General features: G+C 41.7%; 1 protein-coding gene across 6 annotated transcripts in view; it reads left to right on the top strand.

Annotated features, from left to right (window-relative positions):
* The window catches only part of LOC107190607 (protein roadkill), a 110,958-nt gene extending 84,680 nt beyond the window's left edge, over nt 1–26,278 (top strand). For 4 of the 6 annotated variants that reach the window (XM_015579438.1, XM_015579439.1, XM_015579436.1 and 1 more), the window contains 7 exons: nt 10,195–10,339; nt 21,421–21,542; nt 22,552–22,703; nt 23,281–23,420; nt 23,510–23,687; nt 23,996–24,317; nt 24,767–26,278. In XM_015579438.1, the coding sequence (XP_015434924.1) occupies nt 10,262–10,339; nt 21,421–21,542; nt 22,552–22,703; nt 23,281–23,420; nt 23,510–23,687; nt 23,996–24,317; nt 24,767–24,911 (1,137 nt within the window). In that variant the 5' untranslated portion in view covers nt 10,195–10,261 and the 3' untranslated portion in view covers nt 24,912–26,278. The remainder of the gene's footprint in view (nt 1–10,194; nt 10,340–21,420; nt 21,543–22,551; nt 22,704–23,280; nt 23,421–23,509; nt 23,688–23,995; nt 24,318–24,766) is intronic. The other 2 variants (XM_015579437.1, XM_015579441.1) reach the window with 1 other exon arrangement.
* Nucleotides 26,279–27,113: the final 835 nt, after the last annotated feature.

Genomic DNA, 27,113 nt, shown 5'->3' with positions numbered 1-27,113 from the left:
TGGCAGGGACACGGCACTCGTTGCGCGTTAATCCACGCGATTATATTCTTTTATACGCGAGAGAAAACGATCGCATATACCCCTCCCCTTGATTCGAGAAAGAATATAGAAAAAGAGATCGATCAGGGTCGGCCTGAAAAACATTTTGCACACATACCACAATATTTCACCTCGTATGTAATTTCGCTCGGAACAATAATTACCGTAAACAAATTTCAGTTTGGTGATGCAAGCATTGCTCCATTTTCGTTGAACATTGAACGTTCGAACTGCAACGCATACCGAAGTACGTTACCCAAGATAGCCCCCACCTGTAATCAATCTACGTTATTCCTGGTACCCCAGTATTGCCATTGATTCTTGCCTCCGACTCCATATACACTCCACTGTCTCGCGGCACGAATTATCTGCGCTGGATGTACACGATATATTGGGAATAAAATATCGATATTATCGGTATCAGTACTGGAATATATCTTCGGATTAACCCTTATGGTACCTTATCAGCTTTCCAGGTATCGTCCGAAAATACCTTGGAAAATATGCGATTTTTAAGGTGTCTATTAAAATTAATATATTGTTCCTAAAAACGCAGATATTTTCACGTTTCTTTTTTTATCTTATTATTTCTATCCAGTAAACGTACGTTCCGCTATTTAAACTAATTTTCTGAAAAATAAAGTTTCATTATATCCGTTTAAATTATACTAGAAAGCCGATATATCGGCTCAATATATTTGTCGGAAAACCTACAAAGTCGATACATCGGCTGTAAGGTACTAAACCACTTAAATATCGATGTTCGAATTGAAAAGTATCGATGCTCTATCGCCCCATCACTAGTACAAGAGTCGCGCGCATGATTCTTGCCGCTGCGTCCATAAGCCGTTCAGTTATTTCCGGCACGAATCATTCGCGTACGGGAGCGGTTGGTGTTTCCACGGACGTTGCCGTCGTTTCGCCACGTGTGTCCATTAAAGTCAATGTCAGAGCATACGCGGTGGCACGTTGATCGTGGGTACGTACGGTCGGTTTATCGAATTTTATCGTGCGACATGAGGCCCGCGCGTGAAGAGACCCAGAGAGTAGGGATGTCTGATATTCTTCAAAGAATCGTTTCTCAAAACGATTCTGAATTGAATCGTGGAGAATCGATTCCCTTAAAAATCTAATAAAAAGATTCGATTTTTTAAAAATCGATTGAAAAATCGTAATAAATTTCATATTAGATTAGTTCTTGATTTCAAGGTATATTTTTCATGATGTATATTATATATATATCTTCTCTTATATGTGCCAGACATGTATGTATTATACATATACGTATGATTAAATAATCAAGTAAAAAATTTTCGGAACATTTGATTGTAAAAATAAAGTATTTGTTTCCTATTGCCTTGAGTATGAACACCAGCGATCTCGAAGCTAAAACGAAAATTCATCATAAATATGGTGTACTATTTAGAAATTTATAACAAAATTTTAGAAAATTTGCTAGTTTTTGTTATACAGTCTTTACCTTCTATGCCCAGAATCGATTCAAAAAATCGATTTTTTAAAGAATCGAATCGGAATCATCCTACCAGAGAGACCCAACGGTCGCTCACGGCCGGACCGGATTGGTTCTCCCTCTTTCTGCACGTCGTGGGTACGTGTGTGTTTGTGTGTGCCTCGACGTCTTCGCTCGGGATTCGTGCGTCTCTTGGCCGTGCGAGCGCGACAAGTCGACGGCGCGTGCGAAACGGCCAAGCCGCAGCAGTCGACGTAGCGCCCTTGAAGCGAGTGAGTTAGCCTTTGTCTTATCACAGTCAGTTTGCGCCAAGCATCAGCCTTGACTTCGTCCCCTCCCTGCGTCGACTTCGCTGCGAAAATCAGTCTGTCCCTCCCCACCATTTCCTCGAGGATTATCCGAAGCTCCGTAGGACATTTGAAAAACACCTATTTTCGCGTAATATCCGCTTCCTTCCGCGACAAATCGCATTTTTAGTTGGCAGATCGAGTCAGCTGCTTGTACAGAGCTCGCTAACGATGGTTACGATGATGATTTGGCGCGTAATACACTAGGTGTGCTTGGAAGTTACGACGTTAGGAAAACAGGGAACTGTTAGGATTTTTTTTTACAATTTTTTGTCTAGCATTGGAGATAACGGAATTGTTCGATTTATTTTCCTTGGCATTGCATTCTGTTGTGCACAGTAGTATTGTCCTGGTTGTTAATACAAGATTTGTTTAGTTGTTCAGTACACTATTTCAGCCATCCACAGTGACTAACTCTATTTTTTTCAGGGTTTTCTGGATTTTTTAGGTAGCATTGAAGTCGTTCGGTAGAATTTTTTAGTCCTTCACAAGGCTGAAGTGACTGACTCCATTTTTCGATTTTCTTCAAATTTCAGTGTCCAAGCACTCAATCTATGCCTGTTAGTATTTAAAATTTTTGCCTGTAATTATTTCATCCTTATCTAAGATTCTATTTATTTCACAACGGAACAGAGCACCATGATGGACACAAACATGCATCCTATCAAATTATCAAGTTTGTGCATGGAATAGTTTTAACGGTTACCGTATTACAATTCCCCGAGCGTTGCGTAATTTCTCGTAACGAGGAGGAATCGTGAATCATTAAAGAGTTACGTGAATACCAGAAGTTCCCTAGTGCACATGAGAGATTCTTACCGTTTCTAGACGAACAATTCGTGATACTAACGGCAGGAATCATTTAATTTTCCTTAGATTCATCTGTTAGTGTTCTCCCTACAAAAAAAAAAATTATCGACGTCGACGCATAAAATCGCTGCAATTCGATTAAGGGCACGGAAAAACGGGGGGAAAATGGTAACGCAGAGAAAGAGTTTTATTCTGGTTTAACGGCAACGAAACACCATCAGCGAGGAGAAACTCCAACCGAGTGTTTTCAGATTAAATCTTCTGGGATATCGCGGCCAGGGAATTTCAGCGACTTTTCCGGCGATAGCGACCTCGTCCGGTTTCCGATTTCTGTCGACGATCTCGGGTTTCTTCGCATCTCTTCCATATGCCCTCGTTTCTGCCGCGCCACGGAACGAGAGAGAAAGAGAGATAAAACCGCGAACTTCCGACGACGCGATGCGGATGATCGAGTCACTCACGAGAACCTGTTCGATTTTATATCGAATCCATTGCTCACTACTAAACTGTGGATTTTTATGCAAAATGACATATTCTAATGTAATTTATAAAGTGAAGAGCAAACGTAGAAATTTATTTTTCCCCTTCAGTATCTTATCAAGTTCAAATTAAAATAGAAAAATTATTGGATCCGATGAACGTTTTGTCTTTTATTGCATTTCACAGAGCCCTATGGGCCATAAATGCATAAAATCTGCAGTCTACTCATTACTAAACTGTGGATTTTCAAAGTAGACATTTAAAAGTAACATTTTAAAAGTAAATATAGGAATTTCTTTCTTTTCTTAAGTATCTTATTGGGTTCAGAATAAAATGGAGAACTCGTTGCATCCGATGAAAGTTTTGCGCTTTTGCACTCTAGGCTACAAATGCATAAAATCCGCAATTTACTCATTACAGTCCCATTTTGAAATCACTGCTCCTCTATCGCTCTGTCATCACATCCTGAGCAGTTATAGAGAGGTAACACTTATCGTAGAGGTAACAGATATCAGCCTATTAATCAGAGAAAATCAGTTAACTCGTCGTTTATACTCGTGTGTGCAAGATACTACATATACGGTTCAGTGAAATTTTTTCGAGGACACTGTGTGAACGTGTGTGCAGATACTTTTTGCACTCGTTGCGTTTTCTACGGTAACTGGGGCTCGAAAGGTGGCGGCTTTAAACGGGGCCAGTCAGCGGCAAACGTTTAACCTCAGTAACCAGCGATGATTTTGTCAATCGGCCCGATCTGGGTTTCGAATCCGTTGAAACGGGAGGCGTGGGCCAGGCCGGAGAGGCCAGGGGAAAGTGGAACAGAGCTCTCCGGTGAGCTCGCCGGTGAAAACGAGGAAGTTAGGTGAAAACCGCCTATACCGAGCCGAAACAACGCAATTAAAGCGAATATACCGTGTTCTGGGAAACGAATACTCCCAACGTATTCAGCTACGAAGAAGTTTGAATCTTTCCTGTACCAGTGTTCCCTTTTCTTTTTAATCGAAATAAAGTGGACATATTTGATCAGTATTATACAAAAATTTATCAATTAATTTCGAATATTTAATCCTTCGACCCTAATATGACCGTTGAGCCAATCTCTTTACAAAATCATAACAAGTTGATCCTCCAATTACTTTCTAAATAAACATTCGATCGTTCATTTAGAAAATTCTATCGATTAATTCCTAATTGATATTTTGTCCCTAATATGAGATGAATTGATCATCCTGCTTCTAAATAAACATAATACATATACTACTACCTCTATATGTCTCAATAGTATATTTCTAACAAAAGGATCGAAGTAGATATGCTCCAATATCAAAATAATCTCACCAGTTACACACACTACTTGCTCGAACGATTTTTGTCATACTCTCATAAGAAGTCCACCAATAAAGAACACGAATTATCCACGCCCACAGCTGCCAAAGCAATAATTTCTATTTCACCGATTCTTGCCATTTCTGTAACAACTCGGCCATACGTCAAGAATCATATTCCCTGTTTCTGAATGGGAAATCGTAATCGGAAAATTTCTCCATTATACCCTCTCACCTGGAACCGACCATCGTGAGGCTAATTACTATCGAGCGGCTGGTGTATTACCATTCCCTCGATATATATCATATACCCACGGGGTCTCTCGTTTCCCACAAAACCATGCTCGCGTTTACGTTCACCTCGACTACGAACCCACCGCGGAATCACGATAGAGAACACACAACCGTTTATCTTTCTCCCTGGGCGAAATGTCGCCGTCGAGACACACATAGGAGAGAGTTGCCTATATTGGACCGGCTCCTAGATTCGATCATTTGTGTTTCTCTATAAAGAAATATATTTACAGATTTTCCGTTGCGTATATTGATTTAATGAGCGGAAATAAAATGTGCAAGAACAGTGAAACAGGTAATTAATTTGTTTGTCGTTTCACGTCGTCGAGATATAGAAATACGTGGTGCGTGATCATTATTTTTCGTCCTATTTCAAGTGAATTTCATTTTACATCTTGTAAGTACCATAATTTTAAATAATACTAGTATAAAGTGTACTGTCTTAGCTACAATTTCATATTCATACTTTCCGATTTTCGTTTAAATATAACAATGAAAATATATTTTCTCTGGTGCAACCTACAAGTTGCCTAATATTGGACCATCGCGAGTTGCCTAAATTTGACTGGTGTATACTAGGGTATAATCTATATCCTATATAAAAATAGTTCAAGAATAATTCAAAGTATACTGAAAAGGTTTTTTTCTGTTAAATTTTTCTTTTCATTCAGATTCAAAATGGCGACAACACGAAAATATGGAAAATGTGAAACCGACTAAGAAAACGTACTTTTTTTCTTACTGTTTCTACTTTTTTCAATGTCCTGAACAGTTCTTTTAAAATTGTAGATTTAATTTTATTGGTTTTTGATGCGGTCCAATGTAGGAAACCGGTGGTCCAAATTACGAAACCAGTTGCCTGGAACGGACCGAAGTCATTAGTTTAGTTTTTGAAGATATTATTCTTATCACACATTTTTTCAAAACGACCAATACACCATACAATCTACGTATAATGCTTGTCTTTTTTCCGTTTCTCTTTGCATCCTGCGATGTTCTATGCGCGCGTAAGGGAGAAAAATAAAAAAAATGGTCCAAAATAGGCAACTCTCCCCTACACACAGTATATGTCGTTCCTCTTCTGCATATAGCGGCTCTCTTCCTCGAGCCAAGCGTGTGTAGTATATCTAGCGCGATGGCAACGTGGGAGTAACGTGGAAGTGAAAGTCAGCAGGCTCTTTCGTCGATGGTACAGTATGGTGGGGAGCTTGCGTAAAAGGCACCCGTTAATATGTTGACGAAGAAGACATTTAATGGATGTATCACAGACAGACTGGAGTGGGGGGAGGAATTATCGTGCAATTTTCTGGGTGGTCCACCGAAGACGTTTAGGAGAAAGCGCATCTATCCTGCCCTTTTAGGATCCTCCAATAGACCGTAGAATGCAGGTGGGCGAGACTTCATTTCCTTTGATATTCTGCTCGAAGAATTCTCTTCGAAGGTGGGATCTTCTTGCGAAAGGAAGTCTACGATCGAGACGAGTGCTTTTACACGATACCCTAAGATAGGCAGCTAGGTGTACTCTCACCTTTAGAGTATGTTCATTCAATTGTTCTTGTTTTAACTCTTTGTGACCTGAAGTTTCTTTTAAGAGTGTAAAATAATATTCGATTACACATTTCAACTCTGTAGACTGTTTAGATCATATTCTGTTTAAAAACAATGTTCATATGTCCCATAGTTTTTTTTGTGATGTAATTCTGAAGTCACTAGACCCACTAATATTATTCGGAGCATGAATGAATTTACATTAATAGGAACAATATGTATCTGCAACACACTGTACCTTTTTGTGAAATTGTAAGAAAGTTAAAAGTCCAATAAATTCTAGTATGGTTTTCATTTTCATGTGGAACCTAATAGGACCTTCGACACAGAAGAATGATATTTGTACAAAAATCCGCAGTCTATTTATCACTTAGAGAACAGCAGTGCCTTCCGAGATCGTCTTTCACTTGGGTCGATAAAAGTGTTTTTCTTCCTTTTTACCGGCTTCGTTCAGGTAAAAGCAATGTAATCGCGTGATTTCTCTTATCTATTAGTCGTGGAGCGCGTTGGAAAGTGAAAGGGGAAGAAATGAGTTTCTCTATCGCTTAACCGAAGGGGTAGAGGGGGGGGATTCGATTTATCCTTTTGGAAAAATCGTCTTATCCAGGGATCGAAGCCGGAAACAAGACACACGTGCACCGGTAAAATCGAATTAATGGCGTAGTCTGTACAGTCGATCAATTTATTCAGAACAGCCATTCGACAAGTAAGAATTGTACTTGTTTCTCCAGTATATGTACCTTTCTCTTTGAGTGATTGTTTCATTCGTAAAATTGACATTTCGAGCAACGGAAGTTCGTACGGTGACATAGGGGAACCGTATCAGTCGGAAACGAATATATGGCGAGACACACGCTTTATCAGTCCTATTTTCAAATATCGCGGTTGACCGTGCACGCGGACGAAATATATTTTCCTTCGCCTCTCCCCCTCCCTTTTCCTTCGTTTGATACGTGAACCGCAATTTAACCGTATGTAGTTCACCTCCATACCTCCATATGTCTTCTTGATGTGACGCGACTGGCATCCGTAAGCGGAAGTGTAGTCCTTTGGTAGGGGATAAACACTGATATTAACCTATCCGGTGTCACGAGCATTCTCACAGGCGCGTATTTATTGCCGGTTATACATACGTTGAATACGTTGTCTCTCGATGATCGTGAAATACAAATGAATCGGTGACTGTGTATACACGGTGATTTAAAAAAAAAATGTGTACATAAATTATAGAATAGATAATGCTTATCAAATAATGAAAAACAGTCCTGATAAACATAGGTGGAAGAATTATTATTTTCGAAGTTGGAAACAATGGATTACCTTATCGTTTCTTCTTTTCCTGGTTACTGAAGGATTTTCACAATTTTCTTCAATGTCACTCGCTTTAACCGAAGCAAACAATTTTTTACAACTTTGAAAATATTTATTGATCGACCTATATTTATCAGGACTTTTTTTTTAATCGTCCTGTATGTTAGTTACAAGACTATAGTGATCGAACAGTTTATATACAAAGAAAATTTTTTGCCAACCATTGTTACACAGATCAAAGGGAAAAGTGCCTAGTTGCCAGTGAGAAATTAAGGGGTTAATTTTGTTGAAGTTAGTGCACATCTACAGGTGGTGTAGAATACACAGTGAAATATTATTCCTTCATGTCAAAGGTAAAAGGAATAGTAGGTACTGATCCGAAAAGTGTAAGGAGTGGCCAAAGTTTCGAAGTAAAAACCTCGAATGAAATCCTTCATTCAATTGTGCGAAAGTCACTGAAGTCTGGAACACAACCTCCAATTACAATTCCTCCTCGATCACCAGACACTCGAATTTCTTTTTTGATACTAACTACTGCACCGTGTAACTCTTTAGTCACTTCAAAGTGACTCAAACCCGAGAGGGTTAATAAGACCAACAATTACCAACGGCACGTGTGTACAGCACCCTTCACGAAAAAAAGGGCTGCCTTTGAGTTCGTTCCTCTCGCCTGAAGAACCGCTCGACGGTTTGAGGGGAGGGGCCTTGCTGCCACTGAGGGGTTGAAAGAAAATCGAATTGATATGACGGAGAATTGTAGGATCGATGACGAATAGATGATAACTACTTGTAACTAGTAACAGACGCTAATAGTCGTAAGGGGACGTTTCTCATCAAAATTTCACGTGTAAATTGTTCCACCTTCACCTATCATGTAACTCCACCAACATATACTCACTGTCTATGCAGTGTTTCGTTAAAATGAAGAAACCAGGTTGACGTTCGAATATTAATGAAAACACGGTAATAACTAGACTGTGGAAGTTTATACAAATTTACAATTACAGACACTAATAACGCAAAAATTAAAACTAAGTAGAATTTTGATTTTTGTCCTAAAAGGCTTTGCTACCTTAATAATAAAACATAGATAGCATTATCACGTTTCCTACTAAATGTCACATATGTATAACGATCCAATTTTAATCTCGGAATATTTCATTTGACAAAAGCCTAATGTGTTTTGCAATATTATCCTATATTTTATGTCATTCATCATCTTTATTTAATGTATTTCCAATATCTACTCAAGAAAGTGAGAATATTCCACTGAAGAGACCGATGGAAACTTACAGAATGATCTGTCACGAACGTCCTCGAAACCATATGGTGGTAGCGAATGTGTTAAACTTTACTGAAACATTTGCTTTATTATATTTTCCAAGCTAAAAAGTCTAATACCGAAATAGCACAAAAACGTCCTATCTACGTCCGATGAACGTATGTTCCGGACGTTTTGTACATTCATGAGGTTCCATTACCTTGTACGGAATGACATTGGCAAAAATACTAAACGAAACCATCCAAAATTTAAGTCTTATGAACGTCCTAAGGATGTCCAAAATGGACGTAGGACATTCGGATATAAACTGGACATGAAACGGACGTCCTTAGGATGTACGGTGTTATCTGGGTAATAAGACTGTGTGCACTCATTGTATGCAATGCATAATCATTGTCCTGAATAATATATCAAAATGGTCCAGTTCTTGTGAGGGATGAGGCCAGAATGTCTGGCATCGATGGTTCGTTGGAGAACCGAAGGATTAACCCGGCCAATCCGTTGCCTTTATCGCGTTAGCGTATCGATTGGCCAGGTGATAAGGGTTAAAAGATTAGGACAAGACGATCCCCTCTCTGTACTCTCCTGAACGGGCCAGGTCCGATGAACCTGCGGGGGCTAATGTACTCGAGTCGATGATGCTCGAGTAGTTCCGTACTTGGCACACGTGAGCACCATCGCGTGCCCTGCATACCCTTCTTTTCTTTCATGCTTCTTTTCCTTCGTCCTCCTCCCACAGGGGCCACCTCCTCTTCCATCTTCCTCTCTGTCTATTCTAGCCCGCCCTTTTCCTAGCGTCGAGCGAGTAGTCCCCCTTGAAGCGGCACAACTCTTGTTCACATGTGTGTATGCGTTAGTCGATCAACCATGGGTGACCTTCCCTTATGGAAATCAGAGGAGTTTTTTTTTGTGAGATCGGCTGGATTGGAACACTTTTGATTCACCTTTCATCAGCCGTTAGATTGGGAAATATTTAATATCGAGGAGCCTTCAAACACTTTCAACAGGATTTCAATCATATCCTGAGTACTTTGTAAATGCTGAAGGGTGTTCTAAATTATTGCGAGTGTAATTAGGGTACTAGGTGTGTTTTCTGGCTAAATTGGCTAGATGGAACACCCTCGATTCGATCTTCGTTGTCTGACTCTAGGTTTGGATGATTTGGTAGTGAACATGACGACTGAACTACAAATCATATTTTGATATTGTGCCTGTCCAATTATGAATAAAATAGAAGGAGTTAGTTCATATCATCCTAATTTGTTCTATGTTGTTTCTCTGTTACAGACTTGCGGTGAGCGACTGTGCGCCTCAAACGTCGCGGGTCAGCTCGAACTTGCACAGCAGCAGTAGTATGGCAGTAAGCCGTGTACCAAGCCCTCCACCACCGGAAGTGAACACCCCTGTGGCCGAGAATTGGTGTTACACGCAGGTACGTAACGGACACTGTTCATCTGTTGGCTTCACTGACCTGAAATTAACAAATACGTAATTAACGGAATCCATAACACAGAATTCCGAGGATTAACATTAGATTGTTGATTACTTAGTCGATTAGACAGTTGTGTACTTTATGTTTCGAGTGATTTATAGCGAAGACAGTCCAGTATTTAGAGTCAAGACATCGCAGTCGAATTAATTATAGCAGACACATCGTGTTTCGCTGACTCGGGGCGAAGAATCTGGTTCTAAATCGAGTGTGTTGCACAAAGAGGAAACGTTCTCGAAGGGCCGCAAAACGTATCGCGAACCTTCCCTCCCCTCTGGCCGATGATTCCCGTCTTCATCTTCGTCTTCGTCGATATCATCCGCGTCCGTGGCGCGTGAGAGCACGCGCTCCTGGCGCTCTCGTTCTATTTTTACTGCTCGTCCCCTCGCGATGTGAACGACCTGCAACTAGATATCTCGTTCCTCCCGCGTTCCCCTCGCGGATCCTCGCGACTTGGCCGTGGAAACGTTCGGTGGGCTTCACGGGTACAAAAATTCGCGACCTCCACAACCATCAGCCTCCTTCTATCAACCTTCCATTGACATCGTTCCAAACTACGACGAATCCCAATACGTCTGAACTCGTGAAAACCATCGAACACTTGGATAGATTCAGCCAGAGATTCTTTAGGTAACAATAAATCCACTTTAATATTTTCACTCCTTTTGTAATCTGGTTAAAGTAAAAATGAAAAACTTTTTCTAGGGTATATAATCCATCCTCTTCTGGAGAAACATTATTTCTCATCAGGATTCCGGTCATAGCATACCTGGTTCGTTATTATCTTAACCATAATACGTAAGAATTGAAAGTTTTAGGGTTTACAATTATGCCACGAAGTGTAGTTCCCACACCAGAAGAGTATTCCCGAATTCCCTATCGGATCCTTCGAAGATTAGACAGACATTACACTGAATACGTGTCTTCAATGAATTTTCGGAACTTCGACCTCATTCACGGTAAGACGGAAGCTTCCCAGGAGTTGGTCGATTCCCTGGAAAGATTGCTATTAGTTGGATTCAAGAATCAAGCGAAATCCCAGTCTCTAGAAGAGAGTACTCTCGGTTTCCAGGGAACGAGGTGCCCGAGCCAACGAGCTCGAGCGCATGGGGGGGCCTCTCTTACCACCGAATCGAAAGTCGATTCGTGCTCCAGTTAACTTTCGTAATGCACGCCGATTTCGCCGCGTCAGCGCCCGGTGGTGCAGCAATCGTGCGCACCATCGCCGCTGAATCTGTCGTAACTCGCGGGCAACAAGCCCTCCTTCCCCCGATCGATCGATCGATCGAGTCCGATAAAAGCGTAGAAAGCGACCGAGATGCTGTGCGCGCCTTTCGAATCTTGTTCGCGGCAGTTACCATTTTCCTCCCTTGTAAAATCGTCCGAGACATATGGACTTTAGGCTGGGTACGAATTTGAAATTTTCAGGGCCCATCCGAGGGACTTACAGTGACCCAATATGTAGATCAGGAATTTTTAATAATTGAGGGGCCAGAGATGGGCACAATTTTATTCGAATAATACATAGTGAGAACCAGCAGTATCTAAGATCGTCATCCTGACTTTTAAACAGTTCATGAGATTAAATAATTGTTTGCAAAGTGTCCACTCATTTAAGAAGGAACATTATTTTATGATAAAAATTAGAATTACCACGTTCAATCAAGTAAAAATGACGATACATTTTTTTCATCTTTTATTCGTTATTCGAAACTTTTTATTTCGATTATTCTAGATAATGCATTTGCCCATCTCTGTGAGGGAATGGAAGAGTGGCACATACCACTATACTACAAAGTTACGCAATTACTTTTAGGAGAAATAAGGTTAGAACCTTATGATGGTACAAAAAGCGAAAAACCGACATAGACATTTGTCCTTTTTCCACTGAGTCGTCTAAGAGAAATCTTAGTAGGCGCAACACTGTCATTTGGAGCCCCAGATTTCTGTTCGAATGCTCCACTGATTTTGTAAAAAATCGTAAATACTCTGTAAAGGTTGAAGGGTGCTCCAAACTTTTTAGGGTACAAAATTAGAGTATCTTGTGTGTTTGGGTAGACCTGAATCCATCAGATATCTTCCTAAAGAGTTCCACAAAGACTCACCAGAGGTATCAAATATCTCTGGCCACTTAGTAGTCCAGAATTCATCAAATATACGCCCCTACGAAGTAATCCTCAACTGTCCCGACACAAAGGCAGTCTGCCCCCCTTACTCTGGCTTCGATCGCTATCGGTATCGTCACCTGGCCCGCTCCACACGATCCCGCTAAAGGCCATTATCACTCGTTGCCTTTCATTTCCACGTCGTTATCTCGAGGCACGTGTTCATCCTCTCACCGACGCATACACGTTCATGGGACGAGCAACTCGAAGCTTCGTAAAAACCAGACTCTGATAGAAAGCAGGGGCTCCTCTGCCAGGAAGACTCTAAGAAATATATACGACGTATGTCCGGAAAATACACTTTTTATTTGGATGTAGCTTTGTACCTGTATGTACTATTTGAACCTTTATGAGTGCTCCTGATAAACAGTAAAGCCCTGCTTATCTTCAGTCGCAAATAATACGCAATTGTTTTAATCGTCCGAATTCGTGTGCGTCGAATTTCATGATTGAATGCTTGGTGTTCGAAGACTCCTCGGCACTGAACATTAAATATATCATAAACTAATAGCCTCATCATTGGCTTCAGAATTCCAAAATCTATCACAGTCCTGAACCTCGTTAAAAAGTCAACGTTACATCTGGGAACCTTTCCTTGTCAGTGTCGAGGAGCCTTCGAGCACTCATCGAGGATTTACTGTACATTGAAAAATAGAGCATAAGTGTAGATCTGTGCAGACCTAACTTAGGGGGTTCACGAAGAACCTGTCGAAGGTGTTTCAAAGCAGAGACCTTTCAAACAGAGATTCACGTCCAGGAGCACGAGATCGTTTACCTCGGTGGTGGACCTGTGCTCGAACACCGTGTCCAGAGATTCCTACCGGAAGCCTCGACTTGGTCTGGTGCTTGAACCCGTGCGCGCACGCCGCTCCCGTAAACGGGCACGGGTGATTCAAGGCCGATCGTCGACGACCGCCCGGCACACCGGGTTGAACGACTCCTGGAGGGCGTCGACCGGGCCTTCGTCTTCTCCCTTCCTTCCTTCGTTCGTCGCTACGCTCTGTGTTTTCTTCAACACGGAAACGCCGAAGACGATGAACCCTCCACTCGTACCTTTTCCTTGGAACCACCTCTGGTCCGCGAACCTCAGCTTGCTGAAGATCTTGGAGAACTTCAGGGTTGCTTCGATGGGTCTAGAAACATCTTAAGAAAAAGTAGAGCCTGTAAAGAATGTTTCCATCGAAGGTAGATGTTCAGATACATTATAATTGTCACGAATAAATTATTACTATTCGTGCCAGTGTTGCCAGACATGGAAAAATTATCCCCCTAAACAAATATAAATATCCAGCACAATTTGACAGTTTTGTAAAAAATCCCCCGAACCATTTTTACTTGAATATTTTCATTTTTATAATGTATATAATATGCACTATGTGGCACTATATAAAAATGTAGTCTTCTGGAATAATTGTAAAAACACATTTACCTCTTCTACAATAACTGCCAATATACGTTACTTGGTTTTCGTATTTTCGGTAGACTTTCTAAACGTCCCATTCGTTCCACGGAAAGAAGAACACCGTGACAAACGAAAATGGTACTACCAAATCAGTGAAAATTCAGTCGTAGTTTTTTAGTTTTCCAACAGATGGGCACTGAACATGTTGCATTCTTTTCTAAAATAGGCAACTTTTTCGAACATAAGAAAAGTTGATTTCGACTTTTCTATAAAATGAAATCCCCTGAATTCCCCCTCAAAAAATTTCTGCCTCTAGATTTCCCCCTGTTGATAGAAAAATCCCCTAAATCTGGGGAGAAAACGGCCAACCCGGCAACACTAATTCGTGCCACCACAGAATCTAAAGAACGAATAAAGATCTGTCCAAGTTCAGTCGTTGAATCCTTCAGGAGTATCGTCCTTAAACCGCGCCAAATGGATCCTCGCGGCCTCTTCCGTTTCCGCTTAAGAGGCGTATTAACCGTCCCTCGCGAATTTACGAGCACCGATATATATACCAGCGAATATCCCGCCTGTTCGCCGCTTAAGAGCTTCTGCAGAATGTTGTTCCGTCTCGAAATAGACTCCAAAACGATCAGCTGTCTTCGCACGTAGAAGTCTAGCAAGAAGGCGCGCTTCTGTGGTGTCAATCATCTTTTCGGCCCTGGAATTGAGGGGCTCGGTGGAAAAGAGACAGATGCCACAGATATGTCGGTTTTGTTAGCTTTGTGTACCATCAATAATGTCTAATTTTACTTTCCCTAAAAGTAGTAACATTTACAGTATTGTGTACACTAAGCAAATTGTCAGTACACCGTTCCTCGAGGTGATCTCCAATCGAACCACACACTCCCGTTGATTGAAGTCTACCTGTCCTGGACAGAATTCTCTATACGTGCTTATTTTTCACGGCAACGATCGATGGCATACCAATCTTTGACCCTATCCTCGTTCATGAAATACCGCGTTTCAAGGACGATTATGGGTCGATCGTCGCGGGTTGAACGACTCTTCGAGGTCGTCGACCGGCTGGTGTACACCTTCTTCTTAGTTCCTCGTTGCCTCGATCCATGGAAACGAACGAATCATATTGATATTCCATCCTCCCACCCAGTTTGCTTAACAGTATCTCGGGGGGGGGGGGCCCGATTAACAGTATCTAGAGAGAGATCGGTAGGTGGTACGTTTTTCGTTCCTTGTTTTTTCTGTTCCTTTTTTTTTTTTTTTTTTTTTTTTTTTTTTTTTTTGTTTCGTTACCTTGGCGTGTTTCGTCTGGAATTCCGCTGTGACTCTGCGTCGCGACACTTCGATTACGGGACCATTTGAATAAACGACGTCTCGGTTCGAAGGCGCGCTCTTTGCTTCCTGGTCTCCTTTGCGAGAACGGCCCCGACTGGGAAGATATTGGTTACGCACGTCTCGAGGAACGTAGGACCCACTGGATAAATGGAACACCTGAAGGAACAAAAGCAAAAAATGAAATGAAAGAATATTACAAAAGTACGAAATTTAAGAATGACTTAGGCCTCAAGCTACAAAATGAAATCATTACAAATCGGACAATGAAGGATCCTGCAAAGGAAAACCGAATGGGAAACAAAGTAGAAAGATGAAAACGAAACAGTAATGATCAAGATTCCCCCTAAACTGCAAAGAAGGAAGAGAAATAAATAAATTTTTTTTAAATGTACTCAAGGTTGTATCTTTGTGAAGTGACTTCGAGTTCGTTTTTTGGCTGAACAGTTCCAGTTACATTTGGAAAATTCCGAATGAATCCGATCGATAATTTGATCGTATCGATCGAATTTCGCAGTCGATTCTGCGGAGATCTGACGTAACTGGAGGGTCACTGTGCGGATCACGTGACCGAGGCGGCGAACGAAATGAATACACACGACTCCTCGTGTTCGAGGGGGATCAATCAAACGCGGAGACAGACTTGGACCGTATCCAGAGCCGTGTTATTACGTGGAGGATACGGAATTAGAGTCGGAAAATAATGCCGCCTGTAACGAGACCGTTCTTCCTTCGGCGATACGGTGCTCGTTGATATTTCGTCGAGGGACATTGGACGTGTTACAAAATGGAACATCAGACGATGACCGTGCTAATATTTGAGTCCAATAGACACTCGACGATGTTGTTCCTCGACGTAGAACCAATTCGAAGACATCCAGGTTGAACAGAGAGAAAACACATTTAAAATTACTGTTAACTCCAATCTTATCTAAAGATCGTTTCAAATAATGGATCTAAGAAAATAGAACTTGTCAGTGTTGCCTGAGTAACTTAAATAGGTCTAGGGAACCGGATGTCTTCAGTATTTGATCTCTGAAGGATATTTCGACTTAAGTTTCCTGGGTATTTGAATCTCGTTGCTAGTAAGTGGAAAAGGAATTATCTCGTAATATATCTCGTTCGAGTCGGGCTGGAATTAAGAAAAATGGACACGACAATTGACGGTGGCGTTTCAGGGTCGAGTTTCACGACTTCCGGTGACAGTTAAATTTCGCAACGGCTTGCCCGGCGGGAGAAACATTTTCCGACCGTGAAACGGTCGTGAGACGTAACTGGTTACGAGATTACACGTACGACGAGCGCGTGCGTTGAACCGGCGAGATAGCCACCTCTTCCTACCTGTTTCGATGCGAATGTTGACCTTAAACTTCCGATGCGCGAAGGTCACGCCGATGTGAGGATCATCGAACCCCTGATTCCAGTGTACGCGAACGAGCTAGAGTCGTTTGTCTAAACGAAGAAAATAATTCCTTGAAAAGTATCCGGGATTTGCGTCGAAAATCGAAGAAATCAGGATTTTTCGAATCATCTTCAAGCATTTTCGTTGACAGAGATATCATTGGAAAAAAATTTTATTCGAAGCTCTGAACTACTTCTGAGAATAGAAAATCATTTTATCAGTGAACTCAGAAGTCAAGGACACGTAGATTACGTGTACCAACGTAAATCATAATCGACACTTGGACGTTATCGCATAGATATATATTCTCGTATATAGATCACACGAGGAAATCGAGTAATTGCACGAACAAATTGACCATTGTGGTAATCGAGTTGCTCTACGGCTCGATCTGAATATTTAAGGTGCTGGATCGAGAGCTCTGTGGACATCAGTGCCGGCCATATTGGAAGCGTCGTTCGTCTCGTTCAATGCAGGATCACCCAGAAACTTACGCAACAATTTACCACTCGTTCCTCATTGAAGACAGGAATAATTAAAGGAATCGGTGGTTCAGTTTGTCGACCAGTTACTGGAAGTTTGTAATCGATACACGTAGAGTATCTACTAAGGGGAATTAAAGAGATTCATGCGTTTAACCTAGCATAACTATAAAAACACCGTAAAATTTACAATCCTTATTTATTGTGATTACAATAAAAATGAACAACTTTCTCTCGTAGGGAATATACTCTTCCCTTTTCTAAAGACTCAGTATTCCTCAACGGGATTTCAGACACGGCATACTTGGTTCGTTTTTATTTTAACAACAATAAATATTACAAATTTTAGGGTGGTTTCGTAGCTATGCCACGTGTATATAGTTTCCTACGAAAAACCAATCAAAGCCGCGAGATAAAGAGAGAGGTGACTTTCACTTTGTTTCTCCAGGGTCGTTGTGTCGTCTCAGCGTGGTTTCTCACGCTTCCCCCTTCGTGTATCGATAACTCCGATCTGAACCACGAGCGCATTTGAAAAGCCTCGATGAAAGGAGAGATTTTCTCTTTCGAGGGACTGCTAACTTCGACCGTTTCCTTGAAAGTCCCACTACGCTCCCTTCCCCCAGTCTGGTTATTTCGATCGTGAAGTTTCGAAACGAATCCACGTCACGGTACACGGAGCCGCAATGAAACACCTTAATTAATCGTAACCCGCAGATCGAAATCGATTATCCTGTCCCCTAAACGCCTGTTTTTCCGCTCCCGGTTTCTTTCCTGGCCGCGCCGCTGTCCAGCGATTAATTAACGGGGACGATGAATCGGTGTCGGATCGTGGAAAAAATCGGGGCTTGATCGAGGTTCGAGAAAAGAAGTCAATCTGCAGTATTGGAAAACCTGTGGTCGCCGATGGCGGCCATATTGAACGTCATCGACGATGTTTAATCTCTTAACCTAGGCAGTACTACCTAGAGAATTGATTCGACACTTTTTCAGGATAAGAAATTTGCAAATTTAAATAGAAATGAAGAGAATGTCCATGGTATAACGGGCATCTGTCATTCGTGCACTGAATATCGGCCTCCGATCAGTTCTACCTGTCTCCGTCTGACGTCTCACCTATACCGCGCAAGATTTCATCTGTCAAACGTGATTAAGTTGCCACGTGGCGATGACGTTCGAGATCCACGTCGAACACAATGTGTACATATGGATCTCGACAGTGAATTTTACCGACTCGACCGATTTATCGATCGATCCCAGGGCCCTGGGCGAACAAGCCCAACTTAATACCGTAACTGCACGCGCCTCTGTACGGTAGATCAGTCGCGATAAGGGCTCTTTCCAACGGGAGGCGAACTAGACAAATAGATTTGGCTCCGGGCACGGCTTCGTTCGCCAAGGTCGTGCACACGCATGTGACGTCAGGGATCGTTGACTTCTGAGGGGGGCTCGACCTCGGCTTCTCTTCGTCTTCCTCTTCCCCCTCCTCGCGGCTTGCTTATCTCTGTCTTCTTGTTCCTTGCCTCCCCCCTTCCCCTCAAATGTACACAGCGAAGTTGAGGAACGGAATCACTCGAGCAACTTTGGGACCTCGAGCTGAGTTGCTGTCTTCGAATATTATTCAGTGGACCTGCGTAACAACTCATACTTATTCTCCATCTTTTTTTTTTTCAATTTTTTTCTGTTCCAAAACAGTTCACGACTCGATTTTAAGCTATCCAATAAAAGAATGAAGCCTGATCCAAGGTAGCAGCATTTTTTTTTTTGCGTGTATCACCTCCGTTTCCAATGTGTTTCAGTCTTTTTTCAGACAACGGATACCAATTCTCAATCTTCTTTTTTTTTTTTTTTTGAAATTTTTCTCTGATCCCAGACACTTCACGATTCGTCCTTGTGCTACCCAATAAAAAGATGAAGGCATTTTTTTATGTTCTGTATTACGTCCATTTTATTCTGGTCCAGAATAAAACAGAAAACTCAATAAGCCTAATGAAAACGGTGCCTTTTATTGTATTTCACGGAGCTCTTATAGGCTATAAATGCATAAAATCCGCAGTCTAATAATAACAAACTCGACCGGAAGTTCTCCTCCTAAAAGGAGTTTATCACTCCATTAAACAATTTTATACACCGAACCAGAGGATCCGTCGATAACTGACGATAATTAATCGACGGTGCAATCTCCCAGTGTTCGCTCCCCTGCGCGTCTTTCCGTGGCAGTTTGAGTAATGGACACGCGAAGCGGATTATAGTTAGCCAGCAGGCAGACATATTATATCTGCATCGGAACAAGCATGTCGCGGGAGCAGCACCGCAAAGGTTAAATCCTTTTTCTGCGCGTTTTTCAAGGTAATTACGTAAGAGAGACATAAGTCCGCGTCGACCCTGACTGTCTCTGTCTATCTGTTCCCCTGTCTGTCTCTAACACGTGCTCTCTCTCTCGGTACTTGTAGTTCTTCGCTGCTCGTCTGCTCGACTACAAGGCCGCCGTGGATCAATTTAGTCGGCAGGAACCTTCGGAACGTACATCTCGAAAAGCACTTCTTTCGGCTCTTCGCTTCCCGAACCACCTCTCTCTATCTACCCTTCCCTTTTTTTTTCGTTCGTCTGGGGCCACGAGACGAAACCGAAGCGAACAAATATATCCGAGGACAGGCGGAAGATCGTTCTCGATCGTGCATACCGTCGCCGTGCGGAACTCGTGATGCTTACGCGTAGGCGAGGACGAATCGTTCGTTACACCGAGAGCGAATTACGTAACGTCTTCGATGGAGAGTCTCGATAATGCTGGTCCAGGCAAACCTTTTTTGTAAAGGGCCAAATAGTAAATATTTTAACCACTAACAAGGGAAGGCACGGAAGTGTCCCCCTACGATTTTCATGGAATTTCGCGTGTCTGTTAAGCAGTCAAAAATAAGGGATACGTATTTCTTTTTTATCGGCCGAGACGCGACTTTAAGGGGTGAAACCAACCATCGAAGTTTCGACCCGAAAGTACTATCTCGAAAACCAGAGGAGATGAAATCTTCTAATGGACGAGGTTTGCAGTTTTTTTTATGTAGAATAATATGGTGCTAAGTAAATTGTCCAAAATATCATTTGTTTATGACAAAAAAATGTCAGATCGAAACTTCGAGTGGTGGTTTCACCCCTTAAAGTTGCGTCTTAGGCGATAAAAAAAAATATGTATCCCTTACTTTTGACTGTTTAACAGACATACGAAGTTTCATCGAAATCGGAGGGGGACATTTCCATGCCTTCCCTTGTAAGAGCGTTATAGCTAAGCACTAGTTATAGCGCGTACTTTGAAATTTTTAAAAATTTGATATTGTAAATTCTTAGCTCACGGACAGTATAAAAAGATGCGGCGGGCCCTAGTTTATCGACCCCTGTCCTGGACAATAGGAATAGTTCGATCTGATTGAGTATTTTCATCCCCTATGAGGGGCAGAATTCTCGTTCCTGAATTATGAAGGATTCAGAGAGTTCTGGAACCATTCATCGAAGTCTTCAATATTTATGTTCTGTAATGAGGCCAAAGAGGTATAGAGTGCTTCCATTGGTGTGTAGTGATTTGATGTCGAATTTTCATCCCATATACTGGGTATAATTTTCTGCCTGAATTGTGGAGGTTGCAGAGAATGTTGGAACCATTGGTCCGCATTTTCTTCAGTATTAAGTCTCTAATGGTAGGCCAAAAGAGGATACTTCCATTGCTTTGGAGTGATTCGATCTCGAATTTTCATTCCACCTACTGGTTGAAGTTTCTCTAGAAGACAAAGGTTACAGAAAGTTCCGTAGCTAATTGCTCCACTAAGTTTCCATTTGATGAATTCATTCTGTCTATGCTAATGATACACAGAATTACCTGAAAATAACCTAGGACCTTTACTATAATAACTGTACGTAAATACTAACCTTGATTAAGTTAAATAAATTTTGTAATGTAATTCCTTTGGGAAATCTCCAAAAGGGACTAAAAGAGTGTTCGACTAATTAATCTTCCATAAACTAATTACCTGAATTAATTGATACTGTACACCTAATATCGTAATATTTAATAATTTTAGTACGCTAAAATTTCTCCAAAATTCGTGTAAAGTAACTGTGAACTTCGTTGCCAATTTGATACCATAATAATAATGATAATAATAGTTCTTAGCGTGTAGATCAATTAAGCTCTAGGCTTTCACGGGATATATTCTGACGTGGTGTTGCATTTGAAGGTCTTGTGTGCACAGGTGAAGGTGGTTAAGTTCAGCTACATGTGGACGATAAATAACTTCAGCTTCTGCCGGGAGGAAATGGGAGAAGTGCTGAAGTCGTCCACCTTCTCAGCAGGGGCCAACGATAAATTGAAATGGTAAGGATCCTGAATGATAGTAAATCGTTAAAGATAGAAGGCACACCACGTGTTGTCACGAATCTGTATACGAATTTTGGCACTGTATTCGACTCCCATCGGTGGAGTAATAGAATTATGGGAAAGACAAGGGAAAAGAAAAAAGAAATTGTTTAAGATTCTTTGCATTGCATACCACATTATCACGTCAGACTAGTCTCAACTAGACGTACATATACTTACCTTTTTGTTAAGTTCACACAGGTGTGAACCTTGAACTTTCATTGTTTTTTTTTTGTTATTTCCCTTTACCATATATCTTACTAATTAAATATCCCTCGAGGCTGCTGTAGCTTCAGTGATCGCATAGGCGAATAGAGCTTCCTGTTTCATTCCGGATACTAATCTGATTTACTCTACGATACCCCGTTTCATTTAAACTCGTATTCCACCTCTGAATTAGAATTGCAGGAAATTAATTGTAATATCACGTTTCTAAACATCTCTTTTTTTTTTTTTATTAATAATTTTACCCAACGAATATACCAAGAGAAGATTTATTCGGTGTGTGTCGAGGGTTCTGTCGGGATTCCGAATAAAATAACAGCCTGATTTAAATCGTTGCACCGAATATTCCTCGAAAAGCGTAAAATCCACAGGCTGTCTGTCAAGTATATCAGATATTCATCGTTGACGAGCGCACAATACCAGGATTACAATATTTACGATGTTCGTGTCAGGAAACGAGTAAAATTCACTTGTCGAATACTGGAACGATGAATTTCAATATTCCATAATTAGATCACGTCTGACTCGATCTTCACACACGCACTGAATGAAAATCTGCGGTGAACGGTGCCGAAGTTGTTCAGTCGTCGGTACACTTTTGCTCCGTTCACGCGCACACCAACGATATCGAATAAAAACACGAATAGAAAGATGGCGGGAGTGAGTGTACAGGACGGTTATATGCAAATCTTGGAAATCGGGCGCCCGGCATGAATTTTACATGAACGGTAATTGATTTTAGGTGCCTAAGAGTGAATCCTAAGGGTCTGGACGAGGAGAGCAAAGACTACCTGTCTCTGTATCTCCTTCTCGTCTCGTGCAACAAATCCGAAGTCAGAGCAAAGTTCAAATTTTCTATCCTTAATGCCAAAAGAGAAGAAACCAAAGCAATGGGTAAGTCCGATCAGAATCTCACGATCAAAAAAAAAAGAAATAAATAAAAAAAAAAAAAAGAACGTCGTCGAGTCTCGATCGACGGATGCAATGCAGGGTATTTTAAAAGATTTTCCCACGCCACGTACATATTGCGCTTCGGTTCGAGGGAATGATATACAATAAATCCTCGATGAGTGTTCCAAGGCTCCATTGAGTGTTCAGACGTCAAGCCTACCACTGGGAATTTGACTGATTCCATGGGAACCCTTAATGGTGGGGATAACGAATGGACACTCAGTGTAGAGGAACCTTCGGACACTCATCGATGATTCACTGTATATCGCCTTGCATACCGTTCTTCCGAAGAGATTCCATTTATAGAACTTCCATCTAGTGTCATGCGAACGTTCGCTATTTTTTTTCTGTATTTAAAAATATTTCTTTATTTTTAAATATTAAACAATCTCTGAGACAGTTCGAACGGTTCAGTCGTTGTTGCGATAACACACCCTCAGAACGTGTTCCGAATCCGTTTTTTTAACGATAAGAATTCTATAAACGTGTGTATTGACGAAGAAAATTGTTATGCTTTCAGAGAGCCAACGTGCTTACAGGTTCGTCCAAGGTAAAGATTGGGGCTTCAAGAAGTTCATTAGGAGAGACTTTCTGTTGGACGAGGCCAACGGACTGTTGCCCGACGATAAACTCACGATATTCTGTGAGGTATATACCTTTGTATGTTAATTGTTTAATACTCGTCCTTGCTCCGTACTGCTTGAACCCGATTCACGACGGGGCCCCGAACACCGTTTTCGTTCTTCCAGGTCAGCGTGGTGGCGGACAGCGTGAACATTTCCGGGCAGAGCAACACTATACAATTTAAGGTGCCGGAGTGCCGGCTGCCCGACGACCTCGGGCTACTATTTGAAAACCAAAAATTCAGCGACGTCACGCTCACGGTCTGCGGGAGGGAGTTTCAGGCGCACAAAGCCATACTCGCAGGTAAGCGCTGCTATTCATGATGAAAAAACATGGCGTGATTCCTATTGGACACCAAATATATCAAAGTTTATCGATGGACCCTCGTAGAGTAAATTAAATGAATTGGATTATCCATTAAACTCATGGATGACCGCCATTTTGGTGTACAATAAGTCTATTGGCGTGAACTAGTAGCCCAAGATCTCTAAAGATTCCTCTATAGTACCTTTCAATTACCTCCAATATGCTACCAGGAATTAACGCCATATTGTTTCATGTGTGTAATTTTATTATAGATTTACTATATTCCTCTGATGTGTCGATTGTAGCACGAAGTCCGGTTTTCTCGGCGATGTTCGAGCACGAGATGGAGGAAAGGAAACAGAACCGTGTCGACATCACCGACGTAGACCACGAGGTGCTGCGTGAAATGCTCCGGTTCATATACACGGGCAAGGCGGCGAATCTGGAGAAGATGGCGGACGATCTCTTAGCAGCGGCGGATAAATACGCGTTAGAGAGGCTGAAGGTAATGTGCGAGGAAGCGCTTTGCACGAGTTTAGCCATTGAGAACGCAGCCGACATCCTCATTCTTGCTGATCTTCATAGCGCTGATCAACTAAAGGCGCAAGCCATAGACTTCATTAATACGTAAGTGTTCGTTCGTGGTGAACGGGAAAGAGCAAAAATTAATAATATTTGACGGCGACAGCGGCGGTACAGCGATGTAAACGCTGCGGCTGTTCGATACGTTAATTGTATAGAATGAAACCACGGTCGAACTCGTAACTCTCGACTGGGATTCGAGACAGTTGATTCCTCGAAGAGTTCAAGCACCGTCGAGGTATAGGGAGTAGACTTGTCACGTTACGGGATAGCCCACCTAATCTCTGGTACCGATACCTCGAGAAGCCTGCGATTTTAGTGTCCTCTACGTTATGAAAACGATGGGTAGTGACACTGAAATGGTAATGAGACGTCGACATCACAGAAAAGTTGGGCCACAAAAATTCATTGGACGTTAGGTCTACTCCTGTACCTAGTCGGTGGTTCCAAGATCCAAAGAATAGTGTGCGAAGATAGGTGATTTTGTATTTCAGACACGCGACGGATGTGATGGACACGGCGGGTTTTAAATCTATGGTGAACTCCCATCCGCACCTGATAGCGGAAGCGTTTCGAGCGTTGGCGACCCAACAAATTCCACCGATCGGTCCGCCCAGGAAACGAGTAAAACAGAGCTGAAAACAATCACCGTTGACACCGGGCACGACCTCCACATCGCCCCCGCCTATTCTGCATCCCTCATGAACTTTTTTGTGTACAGTGATACAAGTAGTGTTCTAAATAAATGTTTCCTAGTGCGCCAAATCCTCTGGTCCACTCGCAAAAAGGAGAACTTGGCGGCGAAAATAAACAAAAAGAGGCTGTCTCGCGTTGTTGTGTGGCCGGCACCTGGCTCGTGCACGGTCAGCCCCGAGGATGCGCGGGACACGCGAGAGAGTAGCCGGAGGGAGGAGGAGAGAGACTTTGTTGTAATTCAGTGAGTCGTCGACGTTGAAGAAAACTGTCTATCACAGAACCCCCGAAGTGGAGAGACGAACAACAAGAACAACAACACGAGCGTTTGAGTAACACATACACGCGATGGAGAAACAGAGAAGCCGTAAATTGAGTGTAACCAACGATAATAATACGTTCGTCCCCTTAGACCCTCACCCCCGGGGTTGGACAGCAGCTGGAGGAGAGGACATGATTGTGGTACTCTTTTTTGCATTGTGCGTCGTCAGCGTTTTCGTGCGTGAGAAACACATGTGTTTTTATCATCCGTCGTCAACCTTGAATGGCCACTTAAATGTCAGCGATTTGTCAATGCGCATCGTTTAAGGTCTTGCGTGGAATATTTGCTTTCGTTTCGACCAACCGAGGATAGCTGGAGGCTCGAACCACATCCGTATTCGAAAGATATAAAAGCAGCCAGAGGACCAAGGCGAGATTGAAACTCGCTGAAATTGCTACCACACTTACACACATACATATAGTTACACGTGAATATACACACATACATAAGAACATATACACGGACAATTACACATACCACACAATGAACACAATGCACGAAGGAAGTTGTGATAGACGTCGGCCAGACGATTAAACATTTTGTTCCTTTGTCGAAGAAAAAAAAAAAGAAAAACGGATCACACGATGTCCCACGCATGTTCGTCACGCAACGAACAAAAAGAACGTTAGATACTATTGTTTATTACCGATAGTGATTTTTAGTTTAATGGAAAAAAAAAACAGACGGAAATGAACGTGAAACTCTTCCAGAACGGAGAAAATGAATTCTAGTTAGGGTTTTTTTATGATCTCTTTCTCTCAACATGTACGACTACTACTATGATTACTATTAACGCTACGCAATCTGTGCCCCCCCCCCCCGTATTTTTGTATATTCTTTTGTCTGCAAATACTGGCCCCTGTACCCCCATCCTTAATGCTGGATCCTTAAAATCTGTGAACGCCGTCGGTTACCAGCCCACCGCGAAAACATATTTTTCAGTGGGACCACTGCAAGGACAGGGTGAAAAACGTCGTGAAAAAAATTCATTGAAGAATATTTGGACGGGAACTAACCGTCCGCCGTTTTAACAGATAGTGAGTATCCAGCTTAACGCGGCCTTTTTCAACTCCTCCGCCCCCATTATTACTAGGCACAGTTTGTTTTGTTTTCTCGAGTATTGCATAGTAGCTGAAGTGATAGATTCGAATTATTATTATTATATTATTATTATATTATATTATATTATTATTATTATATTATTGTATTAAATTTAGGGTTGTCCATAATTTATCGAATTTTACGTTGATTATTATTGAAATGTCTATCGTACTTTTGCGCAGGATTGCAATGTGTATTAACTAGAGATGTTAACTAAAAAGAAAGAAACACATGATAAGAGTCGATAACACGTTACTAGAAATGGATCGAAATTGAATGTGGCGAGAGATACAAGAGCAACAGAAAAGGAAAAGAGGGAAGTAAAAAAATAAAAGTGTAAAATAAAAGTTAGTCAATTATACAGCACGAAATATTAATCGTTTTTTATGTAATTAACGAATTGCGAATTCGCGTGGTCAATGATCTGAATTATGGGCAACCAAGAAACGCAAACAAATAATCATCATTTAGTACCGTACTGGCTTCCTGATCCTCCGACCTAGCTTTACCGAACGTTTTAAATACGGAATAATACCATACCATTACTGGGAAGTAATGGTATCGACGATTTAATGCCATACATGTTCTGTGATAAGACCACTGTAATTACCGCAATTGTAATCACTCACACACATACACACACTTTCTAGAATTTCTGACGATCCTGGCAGCCAGTGGAAACAAAAAAGGTTTAATCTTTTAAGAAACGGTCGCTACATCCGGAC

This window comes from Dufourea novaeangliae, unplaced genomic scaffold (assembly GCF_001272555.1).
Source record: "Dufourea novaeangliae isolate 0120121106 unplaced genomic scaffold, ASM127255v1 scaffold187, whole genome shotgun sequence".
Classification (NCBI taxonomy): Eukaryota; Metazoa; Arthropoda; class Insecta; order Hymenoptera; family Halictidae; genus Dufourea; species Dufourea novaeangliae.
Note: the sequence above shows the minus strand (reverse complement) of the source record. Positions and strands in the feature narration are given on the sequence as shown.